General features: G+C 42.9%; 8 protein-coding genes and 1 non-coding gene across 9 annotated transcripts; 4 read left to right on the top strand and 5 right to left on the bottom strand. All coding sequences in view use genetic code 12, as the record gives it.

The window, feature by feature from the left end:
- Positions 1–164: 164 nt before the first annotated feature.
- FOB63_002214 (uncharacterized protein) lies at positions 165–1,994 on the bottom strand (the record flags this gene model as incomplete). Its single annotated transcript, XM_002616748.2, has 1 exon — positions 165–1,994. One exon carries the CDS (start codon positions 1,992–1,994, stop codon positions 165–167), a length of 1,830 nt encoding a protein of 609 aa, XP_002616794.2.
- Positions 1,995–3,036: 1,042 nt separating this feature from the next.
- EHT1 (medium-chain fatty acid ethyl ester synthase/esterase) lies at positions 3,037–4,383 on the bottom strand (the record flags this gene model as incomplete). Its single annotated transcript, XM_002616749.2, has 1 exon — positions 3,037–4,383. One exon carries the CDS (start codon positions 4,381–4,383, stop codon positions 3,037–3,039), a length of 1,347 nt encoding a protein of 448 aa, XP_002616795.2.
- Positions 4,384–4,501: 118 nt separating this feature from the next.
- On the bottom strand, positions 4,502–7,156 carry TPS2 (trehalose-phosphatase; the record flags this gene model as incomplete). Its single annotated transcript, XM_002616750.2, has 1 exon — positions 4,502–7,156. The coding sequence occupies one exon, from the start codon at positions 7,154–7,156 to the stop codon at positions 4,502–4,504; it is 2,655 nt and encodes an 884-aa protein (XP_002616796.1).
- Positions 7,157–7,782: 626 nt separating this feature from the next.
- On the bottom strand, positions 7,783–9,645 carry PAB1 (polyadenylate-binding protein; the record flags this gene model as incomplete). Its single annotated transcript, XM_002616751.2, has 1 exon — positions 7,783–9,645. One exon carries the CDS (start codon positions 9,643–9,645, stop codon positions 7,783–7,785), a length of 1,863 nt encoding a protein of 620 aa, XP_002616797.1.
- Positions 9,646–10,375: 730 nt separating this feature from the next.
- On the top strand, positions 10,376–11,239 carry FOB63_002210 (uncharacterized protein; the record flags this gene model as incomplete). The annotated part of the gene is made up of 1 exon (XM_066102221.1): positions 10,376–11,239. One exon carries the CDS (start codon positions 10,376–10,378, stop codon positions 11,237–11,239), a length of 864 nt encoding a protein of 287 aa, XP_065958371.1.
- Positions 11,240–11,370: 131 nt separating this feature from the next.
- FOB63_002209 (Reverse transcriptase (RNA-dependent DNA polymerase) family protein) lies at positions 11,371–14,952 on the top strand (the record flags this gene model as incomplete). Its single annotated transcript, XM_066102220.1, has 1 exon — positions 11,371–14,952. The coding sequence occupies one exon, from the start codon at positions 11,371–11,373 to the stop codon at positions 14,950–14,952; it is 3,582 nt and encodes a 1,193-aa protein (XP_065958370.1).
- A 217-nt stretch (positions 14,953–15,169) lies between these two features.
- FOB63_005584 lies at positions 15,170–15,253 on the top strand. Its single transcript has one exon. It is a non-coding gene; the product is annotated as a tRNA-Tyr (tRNA).
- A 260-nt stretch (positions 15,254–15,513) lies between these two features.
- On the bottom strand, positions 15,514–19,707 carry FOB63_002208 (chromatin-remodeling ATPase; the record flags this gene model as incomplete). The annotated part of the gene is made up of 1 exon (XM_002616752.2): positions 15,514–19,707. One exon carries the CDS (start codon positions 19,705–19,707, stop codon positions 15,514–15,516), a length of 4,194 nt encoding a protein of 1,397 aa, XP_002616798.2.
- A 1,973-nt stretch (positions 19,708–21,680) lies between these two features.
- RLI1 (Fe-S cluster-binding ribosome biosynthesis protein) lies at positions 21,681–23,537 on the top strand (the record flags this gene model as incomplete). The annotated part of the gene is made up of 1 exon (XM_002616753.2): positions 21,681–23,537. The coding sequence occupies one exon, from the start codon at positions 21,681–21,683 to the stop codon at positions 23,535–23,537; it is 1,857 nt and encodes a 618-aa protein (XP_002616799.1).
- Between the last annotated feature and the right edge of the window lie 234 nt (positions 23,538–23,771).

The raw sequence follows: 23,771 nt of genomic DNA, 5'->3' as shown, positions 1-23,771 counted from the left end.
AGCCATTTCTTCAAATGTGAACGCGGAGGGACATTTGCTTTATCATATTCTATTCATCTTTTGTATCGTTCTTTCCTATTTCAATTGATCGAATAAATTTCTTTCATCTATTAAATGACTTCCAGTCATATGTGTAAATCTATCTCATACATGTAACATAATACTTAGCTTGGCAGTTCCTTCCTTTCGAATCGCAACCGGCTACCCAGCTTATGCCGAAATCGATCAGGTGAGAGCAATTGCGACATGCTAGCACTACGTTCACCCAAACGGCTGGTGACGTATGCGCTCAAATTATCTAACTGGCTTCCGCTAGGATACAACGGGGCTGGTTCGTCATCATCATCGTCATCTGAAGCATCATCAACAGCCTGCTCGTAACTAGGCACCTTCAGTAAAACATTCAAATCTATAGGTGTAGCAGTTCCTGATCTTGACAGAGCGCGAGGAATGTCAAAATAACCATTAGCACTCTGATTCCCGCTGGATCGAAGCTGTTCCATGGGAGACTTTGCACTGGTGTAATCGAAAACCGTATCGAATACATGCTGCTGATATAAGGGCGGCGCTGACTCCTGTTCTTCATCAATTTCATTTTCATCATCCAAAGCGTCGTCCGGATGGCCCTCCTCTGGTAGATCAGTGTCTCTTCGATCAAAAATCACGTCCTCCTTTGTTGAATCTGTATTGGCAATAAAGTTCCCGTGTATGGCATCCACATTGAGACGCCTAGAAGTGACATAGCCATGAAAGGGACTCATGTAGATATGCACCGGAAGATTTGCCTTGAGTTCAGAAACATGACCATCAGCATTTTTAATGTGAATTCCCACCAGAAGACGGTGTTTGACACTGATCATATCGTTTTTTAAGGCACACGACGGCGTAAGTTCAGTTAAAGACGACGGAACTTTATACTTGCCTTTCACTATCCAATGATCTTCTGTGAACTCCGATTCTTCACATGCCAACTTTTGTCTCCCAATCAACTTTTCAAACTCAGGGGAAGGACCAGCAAGCCCCTTTGCATGGTCATGCTGAACAATTGTTACAGACATTGACTTGAAAGAAAGCCCTTTAACCAAAGGGACAATAACCAACTTAATAGGAACTGTAGTACCCATGGCCAAGGCCTTCCGTGGTGTGGACACGTTAAAGTCTAACTTTCCGGGCCAGGTGTTCAAAAATTCAATTGAATCCGTCAAACTCATGCTCTGTGGATGTAACGTTCTAAGGATGCGAAAGTGTCTTGCTCTGTAAAAGGCACGGTCAAAACGACCCCTCTCCATTGTACAAACGAGCTTATACAACACTTTTCCCGTAGATAAACCCTCCACTGATTCGGGCACATTTGAAGGGAGATTTATATGGAATGGCATACTATAGTTACCCTGAGGAAGCAAAAAACTGTGGCTCTCGCTGCCTTTCAGTAAAGGATACGGAGTGCCATCAATACCGGAGCGAGGGATTTGAAAGAGGGACTCCTCATGGTTTTTGAACAAAATAGGTTGCGACAGAGCTCGCGAAAAGCCTGGTCTTTTCTTTGTACCAGAATCGCCAGAAGAGTGGTTGGAACCTATCGACAAAAGATCCAGCGATGAATTGTCCCTCAGAGGTTTACGGGAGTATGCATCCACCTTCAGAAGTTTCACCACAGAGTCTCCGTAGTCACCATAAACAATGTTTCCCTCTGCTGAGGTGAGCAAGTTCGGCCAAACCACCTTCACTGCGCAGTCTCGCTCGCATACTAAACCAGCCATGTTTCCACTTCCTGACCTCTCATAGTAGTCGAGATGGAGCTCACCAACGAGCTGAAGACGGATACGTTTAACGTGCAAGTCCTCCTGTGTCAGAATCTTCACGTGTCCCTCCACAGGAATACTAGCCACTTCGGCATCGTTTCCTCGAACAACTATATTGTTTTTGTGGCCATGAGTTTTGAGACGTATATCGAAAAAGGCCAAGTCTTTGGCTGTCTGATGGAAATAAACCATGTTATTCGCGCAAAAGTAATAATAATGTTAAACTATAGCCTGATCTGGGAAGACATATGTCTCTTGTATGGTTTCGAAGCAAGCAACTTGGGCGATGGATCGATGTGCGGCTGCGACCTGGATAGAAGGAGCAACTCGTTCGATAGTGCGCGCTTCTTTGACATGCCACGTCTAAACTGCATTTTGACCAGGTACCGAAGCAGGCAAATATGACAGAGAAACCTCGAACCGATTACGCCTGCTAAAATCAGTGGCACTTAAATTATAATCGTGCAACTTTCATTAAGTTTTAAGTGGTCTATTTTTTAAAATCTCGTTCTACTTCGCATCTCGCCAGCCGAATTATTTCTATTTATAACGTCCGGCTTTACGTCGCGAAGAATAAAGTCCTGTCTGGAAACCAATAGCGCATCATAATGGGTGCTGGAAAGGGACACCATATTCAGATAAGAAAGAATTTGCGCATATCCAAAGATTCTTAAGAAATGCGCTTTTATACTGCTTGGTCAATGCAGACTTCGATTTACGTACATTTTCAAGCCTCAAGATGTGAGTGAATTGAAGATTACTACAGCAGTTGTCAAGTCAGCATTTAACTGCAAGGAGCAACAACGGAATCTCAACACTGAACCTCGACCTGGTTCTTCGGCAGAAACTGCTAAAGACTAAAACTTCTCTAATTATAGGACGAAACTGATGATAGTTTACTGCATTGGGAAAACTATCGAGTTGAGTATTGCAAGTAGTTTGATTCCACTCTGACATCTGCCAATGATTAGATCTGCAAGATTCAACAAGCAAAATTACTTTTGATTCTTCTTCCTTTATTTTCTGGTTACAATTAAAGAAGAACAGGAACCTAACAATGACTCCTAATACATACAAAATTCAGATGCATCATGTCTAGATACTATATACATTCACTCCTAGCTGGTTGAGTAACAAATGGTCATTCTTTGTTGATCTGTTGATCGCCGGCTCGAAATTCTCGTCCAAAAAGTCACGGCTCCAATTTATAGCAATCATTCGAATCTTAAAAAATCTAAGCGTGAGTTGTAAGCACGTGGAACTGGTCACAGAAGTCTTCAGCTACTTCCACGCACCAGAACTCTCCTGAGTATTTGACAAAGCCCAAATGGCCACCCAAGTTGGTTTCAACCAATGCCAAGTTTGGGTTCGCCTTAACCTCTTCTCTTGGTAATGCAGGATCCACTGCAGGGTCATCCGTCGAATTGATGATAAGAGTGGGCACTTTGATTTTGTCAATACGCCTGATTGGTGATCCAGCATCATAATAGTCCCAGGCATTGTCAAAGTTCGCGGTCTTACAGGTGATTAGGTCGTCCCACTGGTACGTTTTCTTGGCCTTCTTGGCTTTCTCCACTATTTCTTCGGAAAATAGCTCCGGAACGTGGCTTCGCAATTCCTTCAAGTTGGCCCGAACAAGTTTGTTCAAGAACTGAGTAAGGCTTGGATTGAATAAGTACCGGCCAGTAAGAGAACTGTCAATATGGTGTGCTGCGGCACTCATATCCCAAGGACAGCCAATAAGCACACTTGCTTTCAACATAGACTTTGCCTTCTCCTCAGCTTCACCCAAGTAGTTCGCCAATAAAACTGCACCAAAAGAGAAACCCACAGCATAGATTGGGCGCGATGGGTACCGTTTCTTCAACTCAATTAAAACATCTTCCAAATCGGAAGTCGACAATGCATTGAAAAGCTTGCCTGTGGTAATCTTCGTTCTGCAACAGCCACGAGAGTTTACTACGACGATATCCCAGTTAGAAGGGCTCTGTTGCAAACATTGGCCCAAGTTGCGGATCAAAGGCTCGTGACTTCCTCCTGCCAAACCATGCAAAACGACACAAATAGGGTCTGTTGACTCAGGAGTCTGCCCGTGCGCTGTTTTGCTCTCCAACTCTTTAGAAGTGAAAAATCTTGTCCTTGGGTGGAGACGTGGGGAATTCTCCGGAAGTGTTTCCTTGTAAAGTTTGGTAAACTCTTCTTTAGACAGTGGCTCTGGAATCACCCAATCCAAGGAACACTGACCGCCATCGTTATATTGAAACAATTCACGTCCATAATACACACTAAATTGGTCTGAGTTATGCATCGCATAATACAAAGTTTGCAAGGATCCATTGAAAAGCAATGGGTTCAACCATAACTTGGACTTGGTGTCAATCGTCTTGAGTTTGGTATGAACAAAATCATAGAAGTTAACCGAATCAGCGATCACTGGCGAAGCAGAAGGTTCACTGGTAATACAATCAACAGAGGCACGAAAGCCCCATTTCCAAAAACCAGACATTGTTGATGAAAGAAAGAAAAAAAGATCCTCGGCATTTGCGCGTGGGATTATGCCGAGGATATTACCGAGATACATAAACTATATTGCATGATGCGCTTAAGTTACGATTAAGCGGGCATACGAAAGTTCACATGGTATGAATGGAGACACGTAATAAAGAGGTGAATTTTACATCATATCGATTTCAAAATATTTAGGCATCGCTTTTCAGGTGAGTGCTCTTTTCACTGTTTTCCTTTCTCATTGCTGCTGCCCGAAGCTTCAGTTTCTCGCTCGATTCGCTATTGGTGACATGTCCCCGGTCATCCAACTCAACAGAGCCTGCACTTTCAAACAACGAAACGTGTCCTGCCAAAAGCCCCAAAGTGTCGATCACTTGTGATGGATTGTTTAAATGCGCCGTGGCGATGGTTTTTTTGGCAGCTGGTCCAACAAGGACCGGATAAACACCATAGGATCCAAACTCATTTTGAGGTACCTCCTTCAAGTGCCAAGCTGCTTCAATGTCCTTAAGTGAGCGGAACATGTCTTCGTCCGTCAAATCATCACCCAAACATAACATAAAGTCAGGCAAGCGCTCTACTGGCGTTGATTCTGTGCTTAACTTAACGCTGTGTGGATCTTGTTTCGCACCATGAGGATTCAATACAAGACGCTTGACAATTTCTCCCTTGTTAAGGAAACGGGGTCTCACTTCAATATTAGCTTTACCGGCCATAACCTCCACGTCATAATCTTTCGCCACACCATTCTTGAGCTCCTCCACGCATTTCTCTGCCTGGAATCGACCCAAGTCCGGGTCAGATCTTCTGTAGTGCCATGTCAAAGCCACTTTCTTCCGTTCTATGTTGGAGCCAGGCGTTTTCTCCGTGTACAGTTTGAATACATCATCCACCACTTTTTGCCATGACATGTCGAATGTAGCAGCAAGATTGAACCATTCTTTTCCGCCAACATCTCTCATAAAGCAACCATGTTCTGCAGAGAGACCAACATTCTTCGAACCCCACCACTTTTCCAAAAATGCTTGGTCTCTTCCAGAGATAATCCAAAACTGATTTTTTGGGTCAGCTGTCAAGGCGTCAACGATCTTAAGTAAACGCGAAGAAGGAATTGCTGCTGCTGGATCTTTGACTATAGGCGTCAATGTACCGTCATAATCAAATAAAAACAACCGCCGCTTCAGGCTTTGATAATGTTTTAACAACATTGGCCGATTCAAAGTAGGGGTAAAATGAGTCTCATGAGTATTGTCCACATGAGTGATCAAATGCTCTAAAAACTTCGATGTCCAGGACTGGATTGTATTTGACGAAACACATTTGTATAATCTGTCCTCAAGGTCTGCTTTTTTGGAAGCAGTCATATGGAAACAATTGTTGATAGTCTTTGCAATGCCCACAGAATCCCATGGATTGACAAGAATGGCATCCCGCAATACGGACGCTGTTCCTGTAAACTCTGAGAGGATCAAGGGAGATTTCTTTTCCTTTTGGCAAAGAACAAATTCTAACGATGTAGTGTTCATGCCATCACGCACAGAAGTGATAAGAGCCAAATCTGCCACACGAAGAAGTGCCAAATACTCATCTCTGTTGATACGCATCTGATAGTGAAGGACAGGTGTATGGTTTAAACTTCCATACTTCGAGTTGATTTGATTGACCAATTCAGTAACTTTTTTCTCAACTTTAGCACTGTGAGAAAATCCTGGGGAGGAAACTTGGATTAACACAACTTTGTTACGCCAGTGGGGAAACATCTGCAAGAACATTTCGAATGCTTGAAGTTTCTGAACAACTCCTCTTACCATGTCTAAACGGTCTCTACCCACGATAATTTTTTTGTCTGGATAGCATTCACGAAGAGCTTCCACTTTCTGTTCAATTCCATGCTCTGGTGAGAAGGCATCGTGCTCAATTTTCTTTGTGTCAATACCAATTGGCAATGTTTCTACCGAAATGGTAGAACCATAGGCTAAAACGGATGATTTTGTTACTTCATACCCTAAGACACGGGCACAGCAACTCAAAAAGTGCCGCTGGAAAGACTCACTTTGAAAAGCAATTTTGTCCGCACCAATCATACCATCCAATAACTGTGTCCTCTTGGACAAGCAACGGAAATATTCAGAAGATGGAAATGGAGCATGAACATATAATCCAATGAAAGCATCTGGATATTCCATACGTAATAACTGAGGTAACAACAACAAGTAATAGTCATGGATCCAGATTATGTCCCCAGGCTTGTAAATAGCTTTGATTTTCTGAAAGTAGGCCTCATTGAATTTCACATAATCATGCCACGCTTGTGCCTCCTCCTTTCCATCACTGGGGTCTACCTGAATGTAATGAAACAATGGCCAAATCACATTCTCTGCATACTTTCTCCAGCGGTTTTGGTCTCGTCTCAATAACCAAACCGGATGCACATGATCGCTCTTTGTGGCTTTACGCATCTTCTTCTCCAAGTCGGCTTTATCTTCTTCATCCAAGTACAATGGATCATCCTGGATGTTCCCGCTCAGCAAGTCACTCTCAAAGTTGGTTTTGTTGACCAATTCTCCCGTCCATCCAATCAAATGGGTCTCCCAATCTGTATGCTGCTGCAAGAAGAACATAGACGAATACATGGCAGACTGGCCCCGAATCAGGTCTACATCCCAAAATGTATTCTCTGGCGAAGCAGGGTCCGTCTTCTTGCAGATTTTAGTTGGCAACGAACTCACAACAGTGAGCACTCTTCCAGACAAGTTGAGCTTTTCGTTTCCAGAATATTGCTTTGGCGACACCACAGGGGTATCTGATGGAGATGCAATGAATTCATCAAAAGCATCATGGGGCATTATGGTAGAATTAGCGAAATTGACAATGAATAATGGGGAATTTCCTTTTTTTTTCGGGCAAGGGAGGAAACAAGAGTAAATTCGGCGTTTCTATTGACTTCGATAGTGCGGGATGCAGGCGGGCCGAAGTTTGCGGTGGATAACGTGATGATAGCACCGCTCAAATCAATACAGGAGACGATTTATCAATACAGTAAAAGCTCAAGATAAAAGCCTGACTGTTGTTTACGACAGCCTATACATAATGGTAGGCATCATTAAAAACCTAATTGACCACAATGATGAATCTGAACATGGACATGCGTTGAGCTGGCCGTTTTGTATGCAAAGTTGCTGTGTAGGTTAGCTATAAAGTGAGCACAGCACACATTTCTCGCACCTTTGGACCTTTTAATACTTTTAATACTTCTAATACTCGTGCTATCGTTACAGTCGAGATCCGCATCCAATTGCTACAATCTTGTTGCGATATTTTCAATTTTTTTTTTCTTTTGGTATATATATCTCATCCAATTACCCATCCAAAAAAAAAAAAACTAGCAAATAGTTGATTTTAGAACTAGAATTACACTGGGCCGCAAAACAACTCGCATGCACGTCAGTAATTAGTTAGCATTGTTCAACGCTTAGGCTTGAGCCTGTTCCTCGGAAGACTTCTTGTATTCTTCGTAAGCAGTCAAAGCATCCTCAAAGTGGTTGTTGAACAACTCATCGTCTTCCAACAAAGCCAAGATCTCTTGGTTGTCCAAGTCCAACATCATACCGGTGATCTTACCAGCAGCCTCTGGCTCTTGAGCCTTACCAGTAGAGACAATCTTAGGGTACAATTCTTCACCCAAGATTCTCTTTTGCTGGTCTGGTGGAGCAGAAGCAATGATGGCAGCCAAGTCCCTACGGCCGCCCTTCTGGTTACGGTTGTTAGGGAAGTAACCTCTTTGTTGACGGCCGTTTGGACCGTTGAAGTCGTTGTAGACAGGAGGCATACCGTAAACTGGAACTGGTTGACCGTTTGGACCAGCTCTTGGCCACTGACCTTGTGGTGGTGGCATTTGACCTCTTGGCATCATCATTTGAGGGTTTGGACCTGGGAAAGGACCATTGTTTCTACCGTTACCTGGGAAGAAACCTGGTTGTTGACCGTAGAACATTGGAGGCATGAACTGACCTGGAATACCAGCAGCGGCAGCGTTTTGCATTCTCATTTGGTTTCTAGCTTGAATTTGCTGTTCCAATTGAGAGCGTCTGACATCCTTACGTTGAGCCAAAGCAACATACAAAGGCTTACCCAAAACCATACGCTGGTTCATTTCGGTAATGGCCTTAGTGGCTTCCTCAGGGGCAGAGAAACAAACGAAACCAAAGCCCTTAGACTTTCCAGTCTCGTCCACCATAACCTTAGCAGAAGTGATGGTACCGAATGGCTTGAACTCCTCCTCCAACATTTCAGAGGTAAGAGAGTCATCCAAGTTCTTGACGAACAAGTTAACGCCTTGGTACTTAGACAACTTCTCCAATCTGGTGGTCTCGTATTGCTTCTTCAATTCCTCGATTCTCTCTCTCTTCTTCTGAGCTCTACCGACGTAGATTTTTTGACCGTTGACCTCCTTGTCGTTCAATTCCTCGACAGCTTTAACGGCAGCATCGTGGTTCTCAAAGTTGATGAAACCAAAGCCCTTGGACTTGCCTTCACTGTCCTTTTCGAAGTAAAGAGAAGTAATCTTTCCGTATGGCTCAAACATGGCAGCCAACTCAGCCTCAGTGAAGTCAGAACCAAAGTTCTTGACAAAAACGTTGGTAAAGTTAGCCTTCATTTCCTCAAACTTGGCCACGCGGTCCTTCTTGGAAATGTGCTTGCCAACGAAAACTTCACGGTCGTTCAAGGACATACCGTTCACATTCTCAATAGCAGCATCAGCAGCTTCGGCAGTCTCGTAGTGCACGAAACCAAAGCACTTAGAACGTCCGTGTTCATCAGTGGCAACCTTACAGGACAAAATGCGGCCGAAAGCAGAGAAAGTGTCGTGCAAAGCCTTGTTGTCAATGTCTGGGTGCAAGTTCTTGATGAAAATGTTTCCGTCACCATTTCTTCTGAGAGATGGGTCTCTTTGAGACCACATGATACGGCATGGTCTACCATCGATCAAAGAGTAGTTCAACTGTTCCAAGGCACGTTCACCATCCTCATGCTTGTGGTAGTTGACGTAGGCGTAACCCAAAGACTTCTTGGTGACGGCGTCACGACAAACTCTAATGGAAGAAACCTGGCCCAAAGGAGAGAAAATCTCGTACAAAACGGCTTCGTTAACCGATGGGTTCAACTCACCAACATACAAAGATGCAGAGGTGACAGCAACGGATTCTCCCTGAGAGTCTTCAGTCTCAGAGGAAGCTGGGGTAGATTCAGATGGAGCAGCATCTGGAGCAGCAGCTTGGTTGTCGATGTTCAACTTGTCCAAAGACTCGGTGATTTGAGCAGTGTCGGCAGACATTTTTTTGATTTTTGATGGGATGTTTTCCGGTTTTTTTTTTACTTTTTTGTTTTTTGTAAAAAAATGTCGATTTCAGAGGCTCGTGAGGCAGGAGGACCTGGCGTTGTTGAAATCGAAGATGTGTTTGTGGAGATTTCTCTAAGGAAGAAAAAAAGAGCCCCCAGAAAATTTTTCGCACAAACACTAGACTGTTGATGAGATTACCCGCAATACCTCTGCAAATTCCTGGCCTGTGTACGAATATTTGTGACTACTTTTGACGACGATAGATTATTGCATAGAGGAATTTTGATCTGAGAAGCCTTCGGTTTCATACTGCAAACATTTCATTCGTCTCAGCACAAAAGCAGAGTATCTAGTTAAATACGCTGAAATTCAAAACGAGTGTGTTAACCTAATTCTTTACTTGAAATAGATCCCGAAACAATAATTTTGTTTTGTTAGGAGAGAGAATCAGGTCACGTGCAAGACATTGAATGGATCATATGACGTGCGGTCAGGAGACGCGCGCGATCACGAGATATAAAACTCGGGGTTATACCCTGGGGGGAAGTCCAAGTAAGATTAACATAAGTTAGGATAGTTAACAAGTTACGAAGTATCTTTATTGAATCCGTAATTCTTACTCCCCTCAGTATCTTATATTTTATTATTAAGATCATACCAAAACTGTCCTTACAATTGGTAGCGCCGCAACAACGATTCTAGAGGAATCCATCATCAGTCAATCATGTCATCCACTACGGTCACCCCCGACATTCAACAACCTGTTACCACTGGAAACAGAAAGATCCCTGAGAAGAGGATCCCCATGTTGACCTACAACACTCCAGAGGTAGCGAAGTTGTTTCAAACTTGGATCGACATCATCAAAGAGATTTCAACAACAAAGAAGTTGACTAATGAAGAAATTATCGAATTGGTAGATAACCATTGCGAAGAAGAACTTCAAGAAGCATTTCGGACGTACCGAAACCTGAACACGTTTGAGTTAGGGTCTTTCGCCGAATGGCTCCTTAAAAGCAATGGAATAGAGAAACGTTCGCGTTCTCCATTCTCAATTATGAATGACACGCTTCAGGATATTCCTGCAGGTACGTGGCAACACTATTGTGACCAATGGAGAAGAAGAAGGAACCAACTCTACGGAAAGGATCAGACTTTGACAATCGACGATTTGTACCAGTATGCTTTCATTGAAGCAATCAGAGATACTCAGCTCCAAGGCCTTTTGAGGAACCTTGACCCTCGACCAGCGACGGTCAGCGAGTTGGTCGCTCAAGCTGAAATCTTAGCGAAGCGGTACAAGATCCCTATCGAAAGGTTAAACCGCTCTGTGGTCAAACCACACCAGTTGTTCCAAATCAAAGAAGGAAACAAGGATGCGTCAACCGCGGATAGAGGACGTAAGAGATTCAGGGAGAAACGTTACCCGACGAACAAGGAAAGTAACACCACCCAATCAAAACCTTTTAAAAGAAAGCAAGGTTACCGCTTCTCTCACTACAAAAGAAGTTCCAATAAGGATTATCTGAACCAAGATGCTGACAAAGAACAGCCAAAAAAAGACCAAAGCTGGAAGGAAGCTATGTGAACGATCGTTTCAGCGACAACTTAAGAGTTCAACGAATAGCGGTTGAGCAACAAGAACGAAAGAAGAACAAAACAATAGACCTTTCGCAGGCTCCCGATTTGCCCATAAAATATGGCACATTAGATGATTTCATGATCCCTGTAACCGTGAATGATAAATCATTTCCCGGAGTTCTCGTCGATTCAGGCTCACCCCTTGATTTCATCGACCTCGACACGGCGATCGAACTAAAGGCAGAATTACAAGCACTTGCTAAGCCTAGCACACTTACCTTCGCTAAGAAAGGCGAAGTCGACCTGGTAACACACAAGGTTACCCTTAAACTAGAAATGAATGGTTACATTGAGTACAGACCCTTCGTGGTTTATCCAAACCTTCATGATAAGATCCTATTAGGACGCCCGTTCATCATCGACCATCACCGGCGACTCGGACTTATACATCCGCTGATGCAACTCCGGCCAAATCAAACCGTGATCGAGAACGACACGAAGTACGAAGACATTAGTCTCGCAGAACTCGAAAGAGAATGTAAAAAACATAATAATGTTATACTGACTCTCCTTGTGCAAAGGATTGAGTACGACGAGGATGCACATCCAGGCATAGTCCCTGTTGATTTCGACCTAAAACGTTTTGATGACGTTGTAACGGACGCGTTACCCGCAGGTCTACCTCCTGATAGGAAGGTAAAGCATCGAATTACTCTCGTCCAAGGTTCTACCCCGCCGCACCGACCTCCGTACAGATTGTCACACAAAGACAAACAGGAACTATCTACGCAGATTGAGACTCTATTGAAAGATGGACGAGTAATCCCGTATGGTTCCCCTTATGGAGCACCCGTGATCTTCGTGCACAAGAAAGATGGTACCAAACGCTTGTGCGTGGACTATCGTGCATTGAACTTGATCACCATTAAAGAACGATTTCCGCTACCCTTAATTGATGATATCTTTGATACCATTCAAGGTGCGAAAGTCTTCAGCTCCCTTGATCTTCACTCTGGGTACCACCAAGTGGCAATCGCGGAAGAGGATTACGACAAAACTGCGTTCGTAACGCCTTACGGTCAGTACGCGTGGAGAGTAATGCCTTTCGGTCTAACGAATGCTCCGGCTACGTTCCAAAGACTTATGAATGAAATATTTCACAAGATTCTCAACAAGACCGTGGTTGTCTATCTAGACGACATCCTCGTTTTCTCGAAAACGCAGAAGGATCACAAGCGCGATTTAGAAGAGGTATTTAAAATCCTCCGAGCAAACAATCTCATCGCTAAAAGAAGGAAGTGTTACTTCTTCCAAACAAGGTTGAATTTCCTTGGACATGTGATCAGTTCGGAAGGAATTTCCCCGAACGAAGACAAGATAAAAGCCATAAGAACTTGGCCAATCCCGAAATCAAAAAAGGAGGCATTAAGCTTCTTGGGATTGACGACATATTATCGTCGTTTCATTGAGAAATACGCTCATATCGCAGCTAGTCTATACGACTACACCGCTGAAAAAACTAAATGGACTGAAGAACAGACAAGACTGTTTAACGAGCTCAAGGACAGATTAGTTTCTGCTCCTATATTAATATTACCAGATCCAAAGCAGAAGTATGTCGTTTACACTGATGCAAGTGATCGCTGCATCGGTGCCGCCCTACAACAAACGGATAAACATCACAAACTTCTTGGAGTCGTTGCATACGAGTCAAAGAAACTCAGTGGAGCGCAATTAAATTACCCGGTACGCGAAAAGGAATGCTTAGCAATTCACTACGCCCTTAAGAAATGGCAACACTACTTAAGTGGGACAAACTTCATCGTATACTCTGACCACCAGTCCTTGAATTATATTCGCACGACACCCCATCAGAATCCACGTATTTTACGTTGGTTAGAATTCTTCGCACGGTTCGACTTTGAAATCAAATACATTCCAGGACCCAAAAATGTGGTCGCTGACGCTCTTAGTCGCCAACCTCAAACCATTCATACGGTAAATCGAATCGGCTTACTAGAAGAACCTGACGTGTTGAATTTGGAGGTCATGAAGGAAGAATACATCAACGATCACCAGTTCGTCGATGTCTACAAAATCTTAATCGAAAAGCAACCTATTGACCCACAATTAAAAATACAAAACAAACTTCGCAAGTACACCGCATGCGATGGCCTTTTACGCTACGCCATCTCCACGCACGACAATCCACGACTATGCGTTCCGATCGGGGTTGTGCGTCGCCTCCTATTACGACAAGCACACGACGCGGATTTGAACAATCACCCCGGGGCATTAAAGATGTGTGAGACCTTGAGCAGACAATATTACTGGGCCAACATGCTCAAAGACTGTAAAGCTTACGCGAGAACATGCGAAGTCTGTCAACTAACGAAAACTGCCACACAATCTCCATACGGCTTAATCATGCCAATGCCCGTCCCGCAACAGCGATGGACAGAAATATCAATGGACTATATCACAGGTATGGAAAAGTTAAAGAACGGAAATGAAAAGGTCTTAGTGGTCGTCGACCGCCTTACCAAAATGGTACACCTTATTCCGACCCCGTTAGAACTCAATACTAAAGCACTTTTCAATATATTTATGAAAGAGGTTGTCCGATTACACGGAATACCAGAAGCAATAACATCTGATCGAGATCCGACCTTTACCAGTCACATGTGGAGTGTCTTCTCACACTTCCTAGGGATCGACAGACGAATGTCTACTGTCAACCACCCACAAACGGATGGACAGACGGAAAGAATGAACCGAGTGGTAGAACAACAAATTCGCGCCCTACGACTCACGCACAGTGACCTCAACTGGGAAGAACTATTACCTATTGCCGAGTTCGCAATCAATGGGTCATATCAAACAACCATTGGTACTACACCTTTTTTCGCTAACTACGGATTTCACCCTCGTGTTCACTTCAAACTTCCGTCTGATGACGACGTTTCGCTCGACGAAACCATAACCTTAAATGCTAAAGACGTTCTACGATCACATACCACTGTACTTTACCAAATTCGAGAGAATATGGCACAGGCCCAAGACAGCATGGAAAGACATGAAAATCGCCACCGACGTGAATTGATCTTACACCCTGGTGAGCTAGTGGCTATCAAACGCAAACATCTATTTCGTCTGGACTCTCAAACCAAATGGTTACACCCTTACGTTGGACCGTTTACGGTGGAACGACGTATCAACGACAACGCGTACGAAATCAGGCTCCCACCTGATATGCCAACGCACCCAGTCATTAACGTCGAAAATCTTAAACCATTCCTCGAACGAGACCACGATGTTTTGCACATACCGCCATACTCACCACTTGATTTAGATCAACGAATCAACGACATCACTGAAATTACTAAAGTCGACGATTTGGGAATCTTCATACACGTACGCTGGAAACACTGTGATCCTGTCTTGACCACCAAAGTTCATATTGCTGCCTATCGAAAGATAGCCCGTGAGAAACGCTGTCAACTCGAACAAGCGTACAATCACATGAAAGAACTAGACAAACAGTTTCATTCTGAACTCAGTTGGGATACACCTCCGGACAGAGGCCCAACACCTCCGCCAACAACAATGCCTACGCGCAGGCTTCCATCAATCCATGAACCTGCTATCGATCGAGGACGACCGAGATCTAGGAGGGGGAGAATGTTAGGAGAGAGAATCAGGTCACGTGCAAGACATTGAATGGATCATATGACGTGCGGTCAGGAGACGCGCGCGATCACGAGATATAAAACTCGGGGTTATACCCTGGGGGGAAGTCCAAGTAAGATTAACATAAGTTAGGATAGTTAACAAGTTACGAAGTATCTTTATTGAATCCGTAATTCTTACTCCCCTCAGTATCTTATATTTTATTATTAAGATCATACCAAAACTGTCCTTACATGTTTCAAGAGAACTCTCGGTGGCCAAGCTGGCTAAGGCGCGAGACTGTAATGGATTTGTAATCTTGAGATCGGGTGTTCGACTCACCCCCGGGAGATTTCTTTTTTTCTCCTTTTTGGTGTTATGATAAATCATCTTATAATCATCAGCATATTTATACGGTAGTTCGAGTATAGCAGGTAACTTTTGCTATACATTATTGTGTTCTGCATGATAATAACAATGGTCCCCACTGTTAATTGTTCGAAGGCTTCCATGAAATCAGGATACTCTCGCACCTCATCAAATTGGTTCTACTACGTTATGCCATGCAACTTATTCGATAAATGTAAGTATATAAACGTTTGACTCCATAGTTCAATCACTTTTCTCTATCTTTGGTGATTGAGTTTTGATCCTATTGTACATTGCAGCGATTTTCGAACTTGGCACCTTAGCAGGCCAGTAAAGACTGGCATAAGACCATAAATGCTTAGTGAAATTCTGATTGTTCTCCGGCTTTGCAGTTTTCTCGATGAAATCACCCACGTTGACCAACTCTGACTTGAGAAGGGAAGCCCACTCATGCTTTCCAAGCCCTTTGTTACCCTTATGAAGCTTCATTAATGACTTAGCGACGGGTTTAAGAGTAGCTTTACAAAGAGCTTCATCCATGCTGTCATATTCCAAGAAATCTTCGTCAGCATCATTTCCATCACCTTTGCTGTGATCTAATTGTGGTGTTCCAGTTGCGGATCCTGGTGTAGATTTCTTTTTTGGCTGTTTCTTACCAGCTAACAGGGGCGATTGTGATTTGGAGACTTTTTTGACTTTAGGTGTTGGCCCCTCTGATTTGATCTTCCTGACTCTCTTTTTTGTGGGTCCAGACGTTCCAGCACTGGAAGGTGTAGAGACTGTGCTTTCTTCCTCATCACGTAACAACGTGAATAGATAGTCCACTCTTCTGCCCAAATGGACAGCACCAGGAACTTTTTTGTTTTGTTGACTTTTGCCTTCTTTCGATTCGCCATTGCTGGTTTTTGTATCCTTACCTCCAGCAGCTGCTCCCCCTTTTACAGATCCTTCAAGGTATAGCTTGTTCTGCAAACCCAATAGCGGATCATCTCTAATTTGAGTCCAAGAACCGTAGCCAAATTTATGAACCCCCACCAATAATTTAGCGTCATCGCTAGCATTCCATTCACAATTCCAATTCAGAACTGGCTTAGGAGTTCTTGGTAGAACGAAAGAAAGAGGCTTATCTTTCGGGATCAATGACAGAAGGAATTTCATATCTGGAGGACGCGACAAAACTAATTCAGCATTAATGTTTTTCACACCTTGATATTCGAAAAGAACTGCTTTCTTTTCCTTCTTCTTGGCAATCCAGAGCGCCATAGGGTTCTCGCCATTATTGGAAACGACTGCGCCTTTCAGGTCCTTAGCTTTTCTCTCCAAGTCAGCAAGAGCCTCAGCCCTTCTTTGCTCTTCCTCTTTTACTAATTTCTTCGAAATACTGATGATTTCGTTGTATGCATGTTTGATCAAAACAGGATTCTTGTTGGAGATACTTCCCTCCTCCACCAATTGTCCCCACTTTCCAGAAAGGTCACCGAGCCTTAATATGGCCCTGTAGATACCTCGAATCTCCTTTTCTGAAAGCTCATGGTTTTCCTCTGCTTTCTTTCTTGCTGCACGCCTCCTTCCAGTGTCTTCATCATCTTCGTCCTCCATCCCACTTGTATCGGGGGTACCACCTTGTAATTGCTTAACGGCTGCCCTCCTCCGTGAGTACATAGCAATTTGCTCATTCAAATAATCCTCTTCCGCCTTCTTTTTTTCCTCTTCCTTGAGCTTAGCCAACTCTTCTTGTGGAATAATATCATCCCATTCAACATCTGCCTTATAGTCCGTAACCTCGAATTGTTTCAAGAACTCCTCTGAACCTAAGTTCGATTCTCCTAAATCTGGAGTGCTCACGTGGTCTTCTGCATGATTCAACACATCGTCTAAGTTCAATTCTTCCAACTTTTTTTGGTTGTCCGTGGCAGAGAACATGTTTGCAGCACCAAATTTCAAAATCTGGGAAAGTTCGCTAGTATTTGGTTCGTTTTTGTTTTTCTTCGATGAATTGGGATCTGTCATACCCAATGATATGATAGCATATTCTAAAATCATCTTCTTTCTGGCTCTCTCTAAGATTTCCTCCTCCACGGTGTCTTTACTAACAAATCGGTAGACAGAAACATGCTTCTTTTGACCAATTCTATGCGCACGTGCCATAGCTTGCAAGTCCGCTTGGGGATTCCAATCAGAATCAAAAATAATGACAGTATCGGCAGTCATCAAGTTGATACCCAATCCACCTGCACGAGTGGACAATAAAAATACAAAATCCTTAGAGTCTGGGGAATTGAAATGGTCAATAGATATCTTCCTCTGCGCTGAAGGAACTCCACCATCCAATCTTTGGAACTGGTAGCCTTTGATCGAAAGGTAGTCGCCCAAGATGTCTAATATTCTTACCATTTGAGAGAATATGAGCACCCGGTGGCCCTCTTTCTTTAAACGGGTTAACAATTGCTCGAGGAGGACCATTTTTCCTGATGACATGACCAAACCCTTCAACACATTATCCCTTGATGTTGATCCGCCTTTGGCCAAAACACGTTCTTCCGCTCCATCAAATAAGTACGGGTGGTTAGAAGCTTTCTTCAACTCACTCATGACATTCAACAAGGAAATTTGAGAGCCTTTGACACCAGCATTCAATGCAGCATAATTTTTGGTGATAATATTCCTGTAATATTCCATTTGTACATCTGACAATTCGACTCTCAAGATCCTTTCTGTTTTCGAAGGGAGGGACTTCTCGACATCTTTCTTCAATCTTCTTAATATATAAGGTTTGATGCTCAGTTGTAAATGTTTAATATACTCCTCCTGTTTGTCGTCAGGAGCGTCAAAATCGATTTCTTGGTCGATAGAAAATCTTCCAGGCATCAAAAAGTCGCATAAAGCGGCTAATTCCTTGATATTATTCTGTAATGGTGTACCTGTAATCAAAAGTCTGTTCGCAACCTTGAACAGTTTCAAAGACTCGTATAAGGATGATTCGGCGTTTTTGAGTCTGTGGGCCTCGTCAACAGCAAGAAATTGCCATTTGAATGCGCCAAGTTCATTCCTGTCCTTTAAAATATATTCGTACGTGGTCAACAAAATGTTGAACTTGGGCTTCTTGTTGACATTGTAGAACTCAAACTCTCTGATTTTCTTTCTGGCTTCGGTGTTGCCCAAATAATAGATACAATTGACATCAGGCGACCACTTTTCAAAAGTTTCCTGCCATGCTGGAATAGTACTCAAAGGTACCACTACCAAGTGAGGCCCATTTTGTCTTCTAGCATAGATTAACCAAGACAAGAATGCGACAGTTTGGACAGTTTTACCTAAACCCATTTCATCAGCCAAGATACCATTTTCATTTCGAGACCAAAGAAAAGCCATCCAATTTAAGCCAGTCAATTGAAAGTCCCTCAATTCCCCATTTTTGATAAATAATGGTTGCTTGTTCAATTTTTCGAATCTTGGTCGTTGGCTCATTGGGTAATTTGCAGACAAATTGGGAAGAATTTTCGATTGCAACCTTTGTTGGTATTTAGCAACTTGCTCCGGAGCCAATTCAGCAATAGTTTCAGCATTTTCCCAAGACGCTTCATCATAATAAAGTCGTTTCCACTTCACTAGATACTGTAATTGTGACGTTCCATCGTCTTGCTCAATACGATCACTATCGATGATGCGCTCAACGTGAGTGAACTCATCCTGTTCATCACGCTTTCTCTCTCGTTCGATATCCATGGCTTCGATATCTTCTTTCGTTGTCGATGGATCATTGCGGATTTCTTGGTCCAACAATATGTACTGTTTAATATAATTGTCCACCTTTCTAAAACCTTTATAGTCTTTGAGAGTCTGATACGATTCCCAAGTGTTATGCAAATGCGACTTGTCAGACCATTTGACTTTGAATAGATAGTCCAATTTAGGTTGGCCTGTCACTTCGGCATTTTCTTCGTTGAGTTTGTGGTCCAATACTAAATCTATACCACGAGTTGGCTCATCTTGCATTGCCTGTTCATAGTAATAGTAATCATTTATCGCCTCTTCGTCACTCTCTAACAAATCGTCGTCATCGTCATAATCCACCGCGTAGTTAATGGCCGCGTTGTTTCTAGTAGAAAAACGAAGTTCTGCCGGGGGGCTGGCCGAGTTTTTACTGGTTTTATGGCTCTTGGTGCTTCTTTTTCCCAGTCTAATGCCCGAAGTGCCCTTCCTGGCATTTTGTTTCAGTTTTTTTGTTTCCACACCGAAATCATCGTCATCATCATCAACATCAGACTCCACATCAGATTCGTCTTCATAGTCGTCATAAGAGACCTTCTTCCCTTTTGGTATCGTGTCCTCGTCGTCACTTTCGTCGATCACTGCAGTCACTCTCCTTTCCCTATTGGAACGCCGAAGTCCGTAAAGCTCAGGATTCGCTTCAATTTCATCGTCTAGCTTCACCATTTCCTATTATTCGAAAAACACGAAATGTAGCTGGATGAATTGCAAAAAGATTAGGTAGAGAGTGCTAAAAAATAGGTAAACGCAAAGTAAACACGATTTTGGAATGTATTTACCCGTGATTAGTGGGAATATGAAATAATAGGTAGTTCAGTATCTCTGCAAATAAGAGTCTCGAAAAGAACAATGGAAGATATTAGCAGATAAATTAAGTCCTTGGAACGGTCTTGAACTTGAGGTTTGCTGTGTTTATTTTTCTTTCAGTTACCCCAACCGTGTTTATTGGTGGTTGATTTTGGAGATGATAGGAAAAAAACAGAGGGAAAAAAATTGGGCGAGATTCCATGCGCCAACAACAACGTCTCCTCGACTTTTGAGTACAACACGTTCTACAAGGCGAACTTACAAGGAAGATCAATTACAACGACAGTAGGGAAAATTGACGTATCTGGGTAAAATTGATTGCGGAAAAACCTCGAGTACATACTTTGACCTTCATTCCGGTGCTGATTTTCTATAAATGCGTAGAGGCAATTCCTCAATACGTAAGGCCGATTGTGAGATGCAATTGATAACAGATCTCTTTCTTTAGACACTTACCTCGTGGAGATTGAGACAGACTGAACAACTTTGAAAGAGCATGAAGCTAACGCGTTCTTCTAATCCATTAAAATATAGGAATCATGATGAATCCGTATCCGTACTGATGCTGCCAGTAGTTGTCATCTAGAAGAACGTGGTCGTGAAAGAGACGCGTTTTACTCAACGGCCTTTTGGACAAAAGAATATTCTGTGAATCTGAAAGAAAACAGTTCACGTTCCATCTCCCTAATTCGCTTCCGTATCCATATTCGGTGTGGATTCCCAGTTTTCGGTTATAGCCACCAGCACGTTTTGTCCATGAAGAGCAAATTCTGCATCAGATTGCCTAAGTCACTAATGTTGAATTAGCGCCAAGTTTATGCATGAAAAGAAAGCTTCAGGTAGACATTAGCTTTCTATGCTTCTCCGTAAGTACGTGGCTTTGCAATTATTCATCTTAGACGACCAATAACACGCTTCTTCGGTTCTTGTACCAACTATCAGCGGATGCAGCTCCACGTGAAAGTATTCGAAGTCTTCCATAACCCAGTGGGAGCCTCCAATATGCGAAACACAACATAACTTCGACCGATTTCACAGTTGGTGAGGGTTTTTTCCCTCAAGAATCAATGCATAGTGATTTCCGCTCCTTTCGGATATGATTCATATGTTCTTCTGTGAAGAAAAACAAACTAAAGTTTGGGAAGAATGAAAAAAAGAAGGGGCGCAAATTGTCCTCTGGTTTACTGTTCGGCGCACTACTTTTATTCATTCTTCCCTGTCTTCCGCTAACTCCATCTTCTTTAGGTATAGCAATTTTAAGATGAATGCAAAAAAAATTAAGGCTCTTCGGCGAGCTAGCGTAATGCTAAAAAGAATCTAATTATTGTACGTCTATTCTAGTGGAACGTTAATTTTACCAATTAGCTAGCCAAATTGTATTAATTAGCCAAATCTAACCAAAGTTCGCTTTTGTTGCGCGTAAAGTAACGTGCAAGAGTACGCTTTGGACTGCCCGGAATAGCTTGCCAATCGTAACTATAGTCCACACTTCTTTGCTTACAGACACCTTAGGCTATATGGAAGAACACGCCTATCTCTTATCTATACGAAGACATCAAAACTTTTTTATTTTTCTCGATAATAATCTTTTGGCCTTCATGTATGGTACCATGGGACTGCCAATGCCCAATGAGCACTGCGCATTTAGTCATGTGCTGACCTTAACTACGGGCGCAACAACAATGTGTAAACTTGGGCACTAAGAATGCGACACAAGCAGGAAAAAAAAAAAAACCAAATGGAATGAGACAGGCATTAGTGAAAAAAATTGTGTGAAGGACTAGACAAAAAACTTCTGAAACTACTTTTGCCAGCAAAATTTTCAAGCAACCATGAGCGGAAAAGGTGCCAACAAGAACGCCCCTGCATCAAAAGGTACAAGAATCGCCATTGTCAGTACTGACAAGTGCAAGCCGAAAAAGTGCAAGCAAGAGTGTCGCAAGTCCTGTCCTGTGGTGAAGACGGGTAAATTATGTATTGAAGTCACTCCCGCATCCAAGATTGCCTTCATTTCTGAGACTTTGTGTGTTGGATGTGGTATTTGTGTCAAGAAATGTCCATTTGATGCCATTAACATTATCAACTTACCAACAAACTTGGAAGCTGAAACCACTCACAGATACTCTGCCAACTCTTTCAAGTTGCACAGATTGCCAACACCAAGACCAGGCCAAGTTTTAGGTTTGGTTGGAACTAACGGTATTGGTAAGTCGACCGCTTTGAAGATCTTGGCTGGTAAACAAAAGCCAAACTTGGGAAGATACGACGATCCACCTGACTGGGAAGATATCTTGAAGTATTTCAGAGGTTCTGAGTTGCAAAACTACTTCACAAAAGTTTTGGAGGACAACATCAAAGCCATCATTAAGCCTCAATATGTTGACAACATCCCAAGAGCATTGGCAAAGTCCCCTGTGAAGGATGTTAGCGGCATCTTGAAGGCAAAGTTGCAAAGGGAAGAAGACTGGCCCTATGTGAAGAGACTCTTGGAACTTGAACCTATTATTGACAGAGACATTGCCAACTTGTCCGGTGGTGAGTTGCAGAGATTTGCTTTAGCCTTGACTTGTGTCCAAAAGGCCAATGTGTACATGTTTGACGAGCCATCTTCTTACTTGGATGTTAAACAGAGATTGAGAGCTGCCGAAATGATCAGATCCTTATTGGACCAGACCACCTACGTTATCTGTGTTGAGCACGATTTGTCTGTTTTGGATTACTTGTCAGACTTCGTTTGTATTTTGTACGGTGCTCCATCTGTGTACGGTGTTGTGACTTTACCATCTTCTGTGAGAGAAGGTATCAACATCTTTTTGGACGGTTTCATTCCAACAGAAAACATGAGATTTAGAGACGAGTCCTTGCAGTTCAGATTGGCTGATGCTGCTGACGGTTTGGTGTTAGATCACTCTAGCTCTCTTGAATATCCCGACTTGGAGAAGACTCAAGGTGATTTCCACTTGAAGGTTGAGAAAGGTGAATTCACCAACTCTGAGATTTTGGTCATGTTTGGTGAGAACGGTACTGGTAAGACCACTTTCTGTAAAATTTTGGCTGGAGCATTGGAACCAGACAACAACAAGTCTAGTCTTCCAAAGATGAACATTTCCATGAAACCACAAAAGATTGCACCAAAATTCCCTGGTACTGTTAGACAATTGTTTTTCAAGAAGATCAGAGCTGCCTTCTTGAACCCGCAATTTCAGACCGATGTGGTTAAGCCATTGAAGATTGACAACATTATTGATCAAGAAGTCCAGGTTTTGTCCGGTGGTGAATTGCAGAGAGTTGCCCTTGTGTTGGCCTTGGGTATCCCAGCCGACATTTACTTAATCGATGAGCCTTCTGCATATTTGGATTCCGAACAACGTGTGGTCTGTTCGAAGGTGATCAGAAGATTCATTTTGCACTCGAAGAAGACTGCGTTTATCGTTGAGCACGATTTCATGATGGCCACATACTTGGCTGACAGAGTGATTGTGTTTGAGGGTACTCCATCCAAGGACGCCTTGGCCAAGGCTCCAGAATCTTTGTTGACCGGTTGTAACAGATTTTTGAAGAACTTGAACGTTACCTTCAGAAGAGATCCAAACTCGTTCAGACCAAGAATCAACAAGAAGGACTCGCAGATGGACAAGGAGCAGAAGTCTGCTGGAAATTACTTCTTCTTGGACTCTTCCGAATTATAAGGCTGTCGTTTCAGCTAGGGTGTCCTGTCTGGCGGGGCTTTTTGGGACTTTTATTTGCATGTACATTAGATTAGCCACATCTTTGGTCTACTGTGTATGGGCTGTCTACACGTATGACGTGCCATAGGCTAGGCTACGATTCTATAGAATAATCGCTACTAATTAGTTTTTCGTAGTGTTAAGAAGTACTTGACAAGAATTAACCTACAGTGCGTTGCGAGGCAAACAATCATA

This window comes from Clavispora lusitaniae (genome assembly GCF_014636115.1).
Source record: "Clavispora lusitaniae strain FDAARGOS_655 chromosome Unknown tig00000078_pilon, whole genome shotgun sequence".
Classification (NCBI taxonomy): Eukaryota; Fungi; Ascomycota; class Pichiomycetes; order Serinales; family Metschnikowiaceae; genus Clavispora; species Clavispora lusitaniae.
The sequence above is the reverse complement of the archived record's forward strand: the minus strand, read 5'-3'. Positions and strand labels throughout refer to the sequence as shown.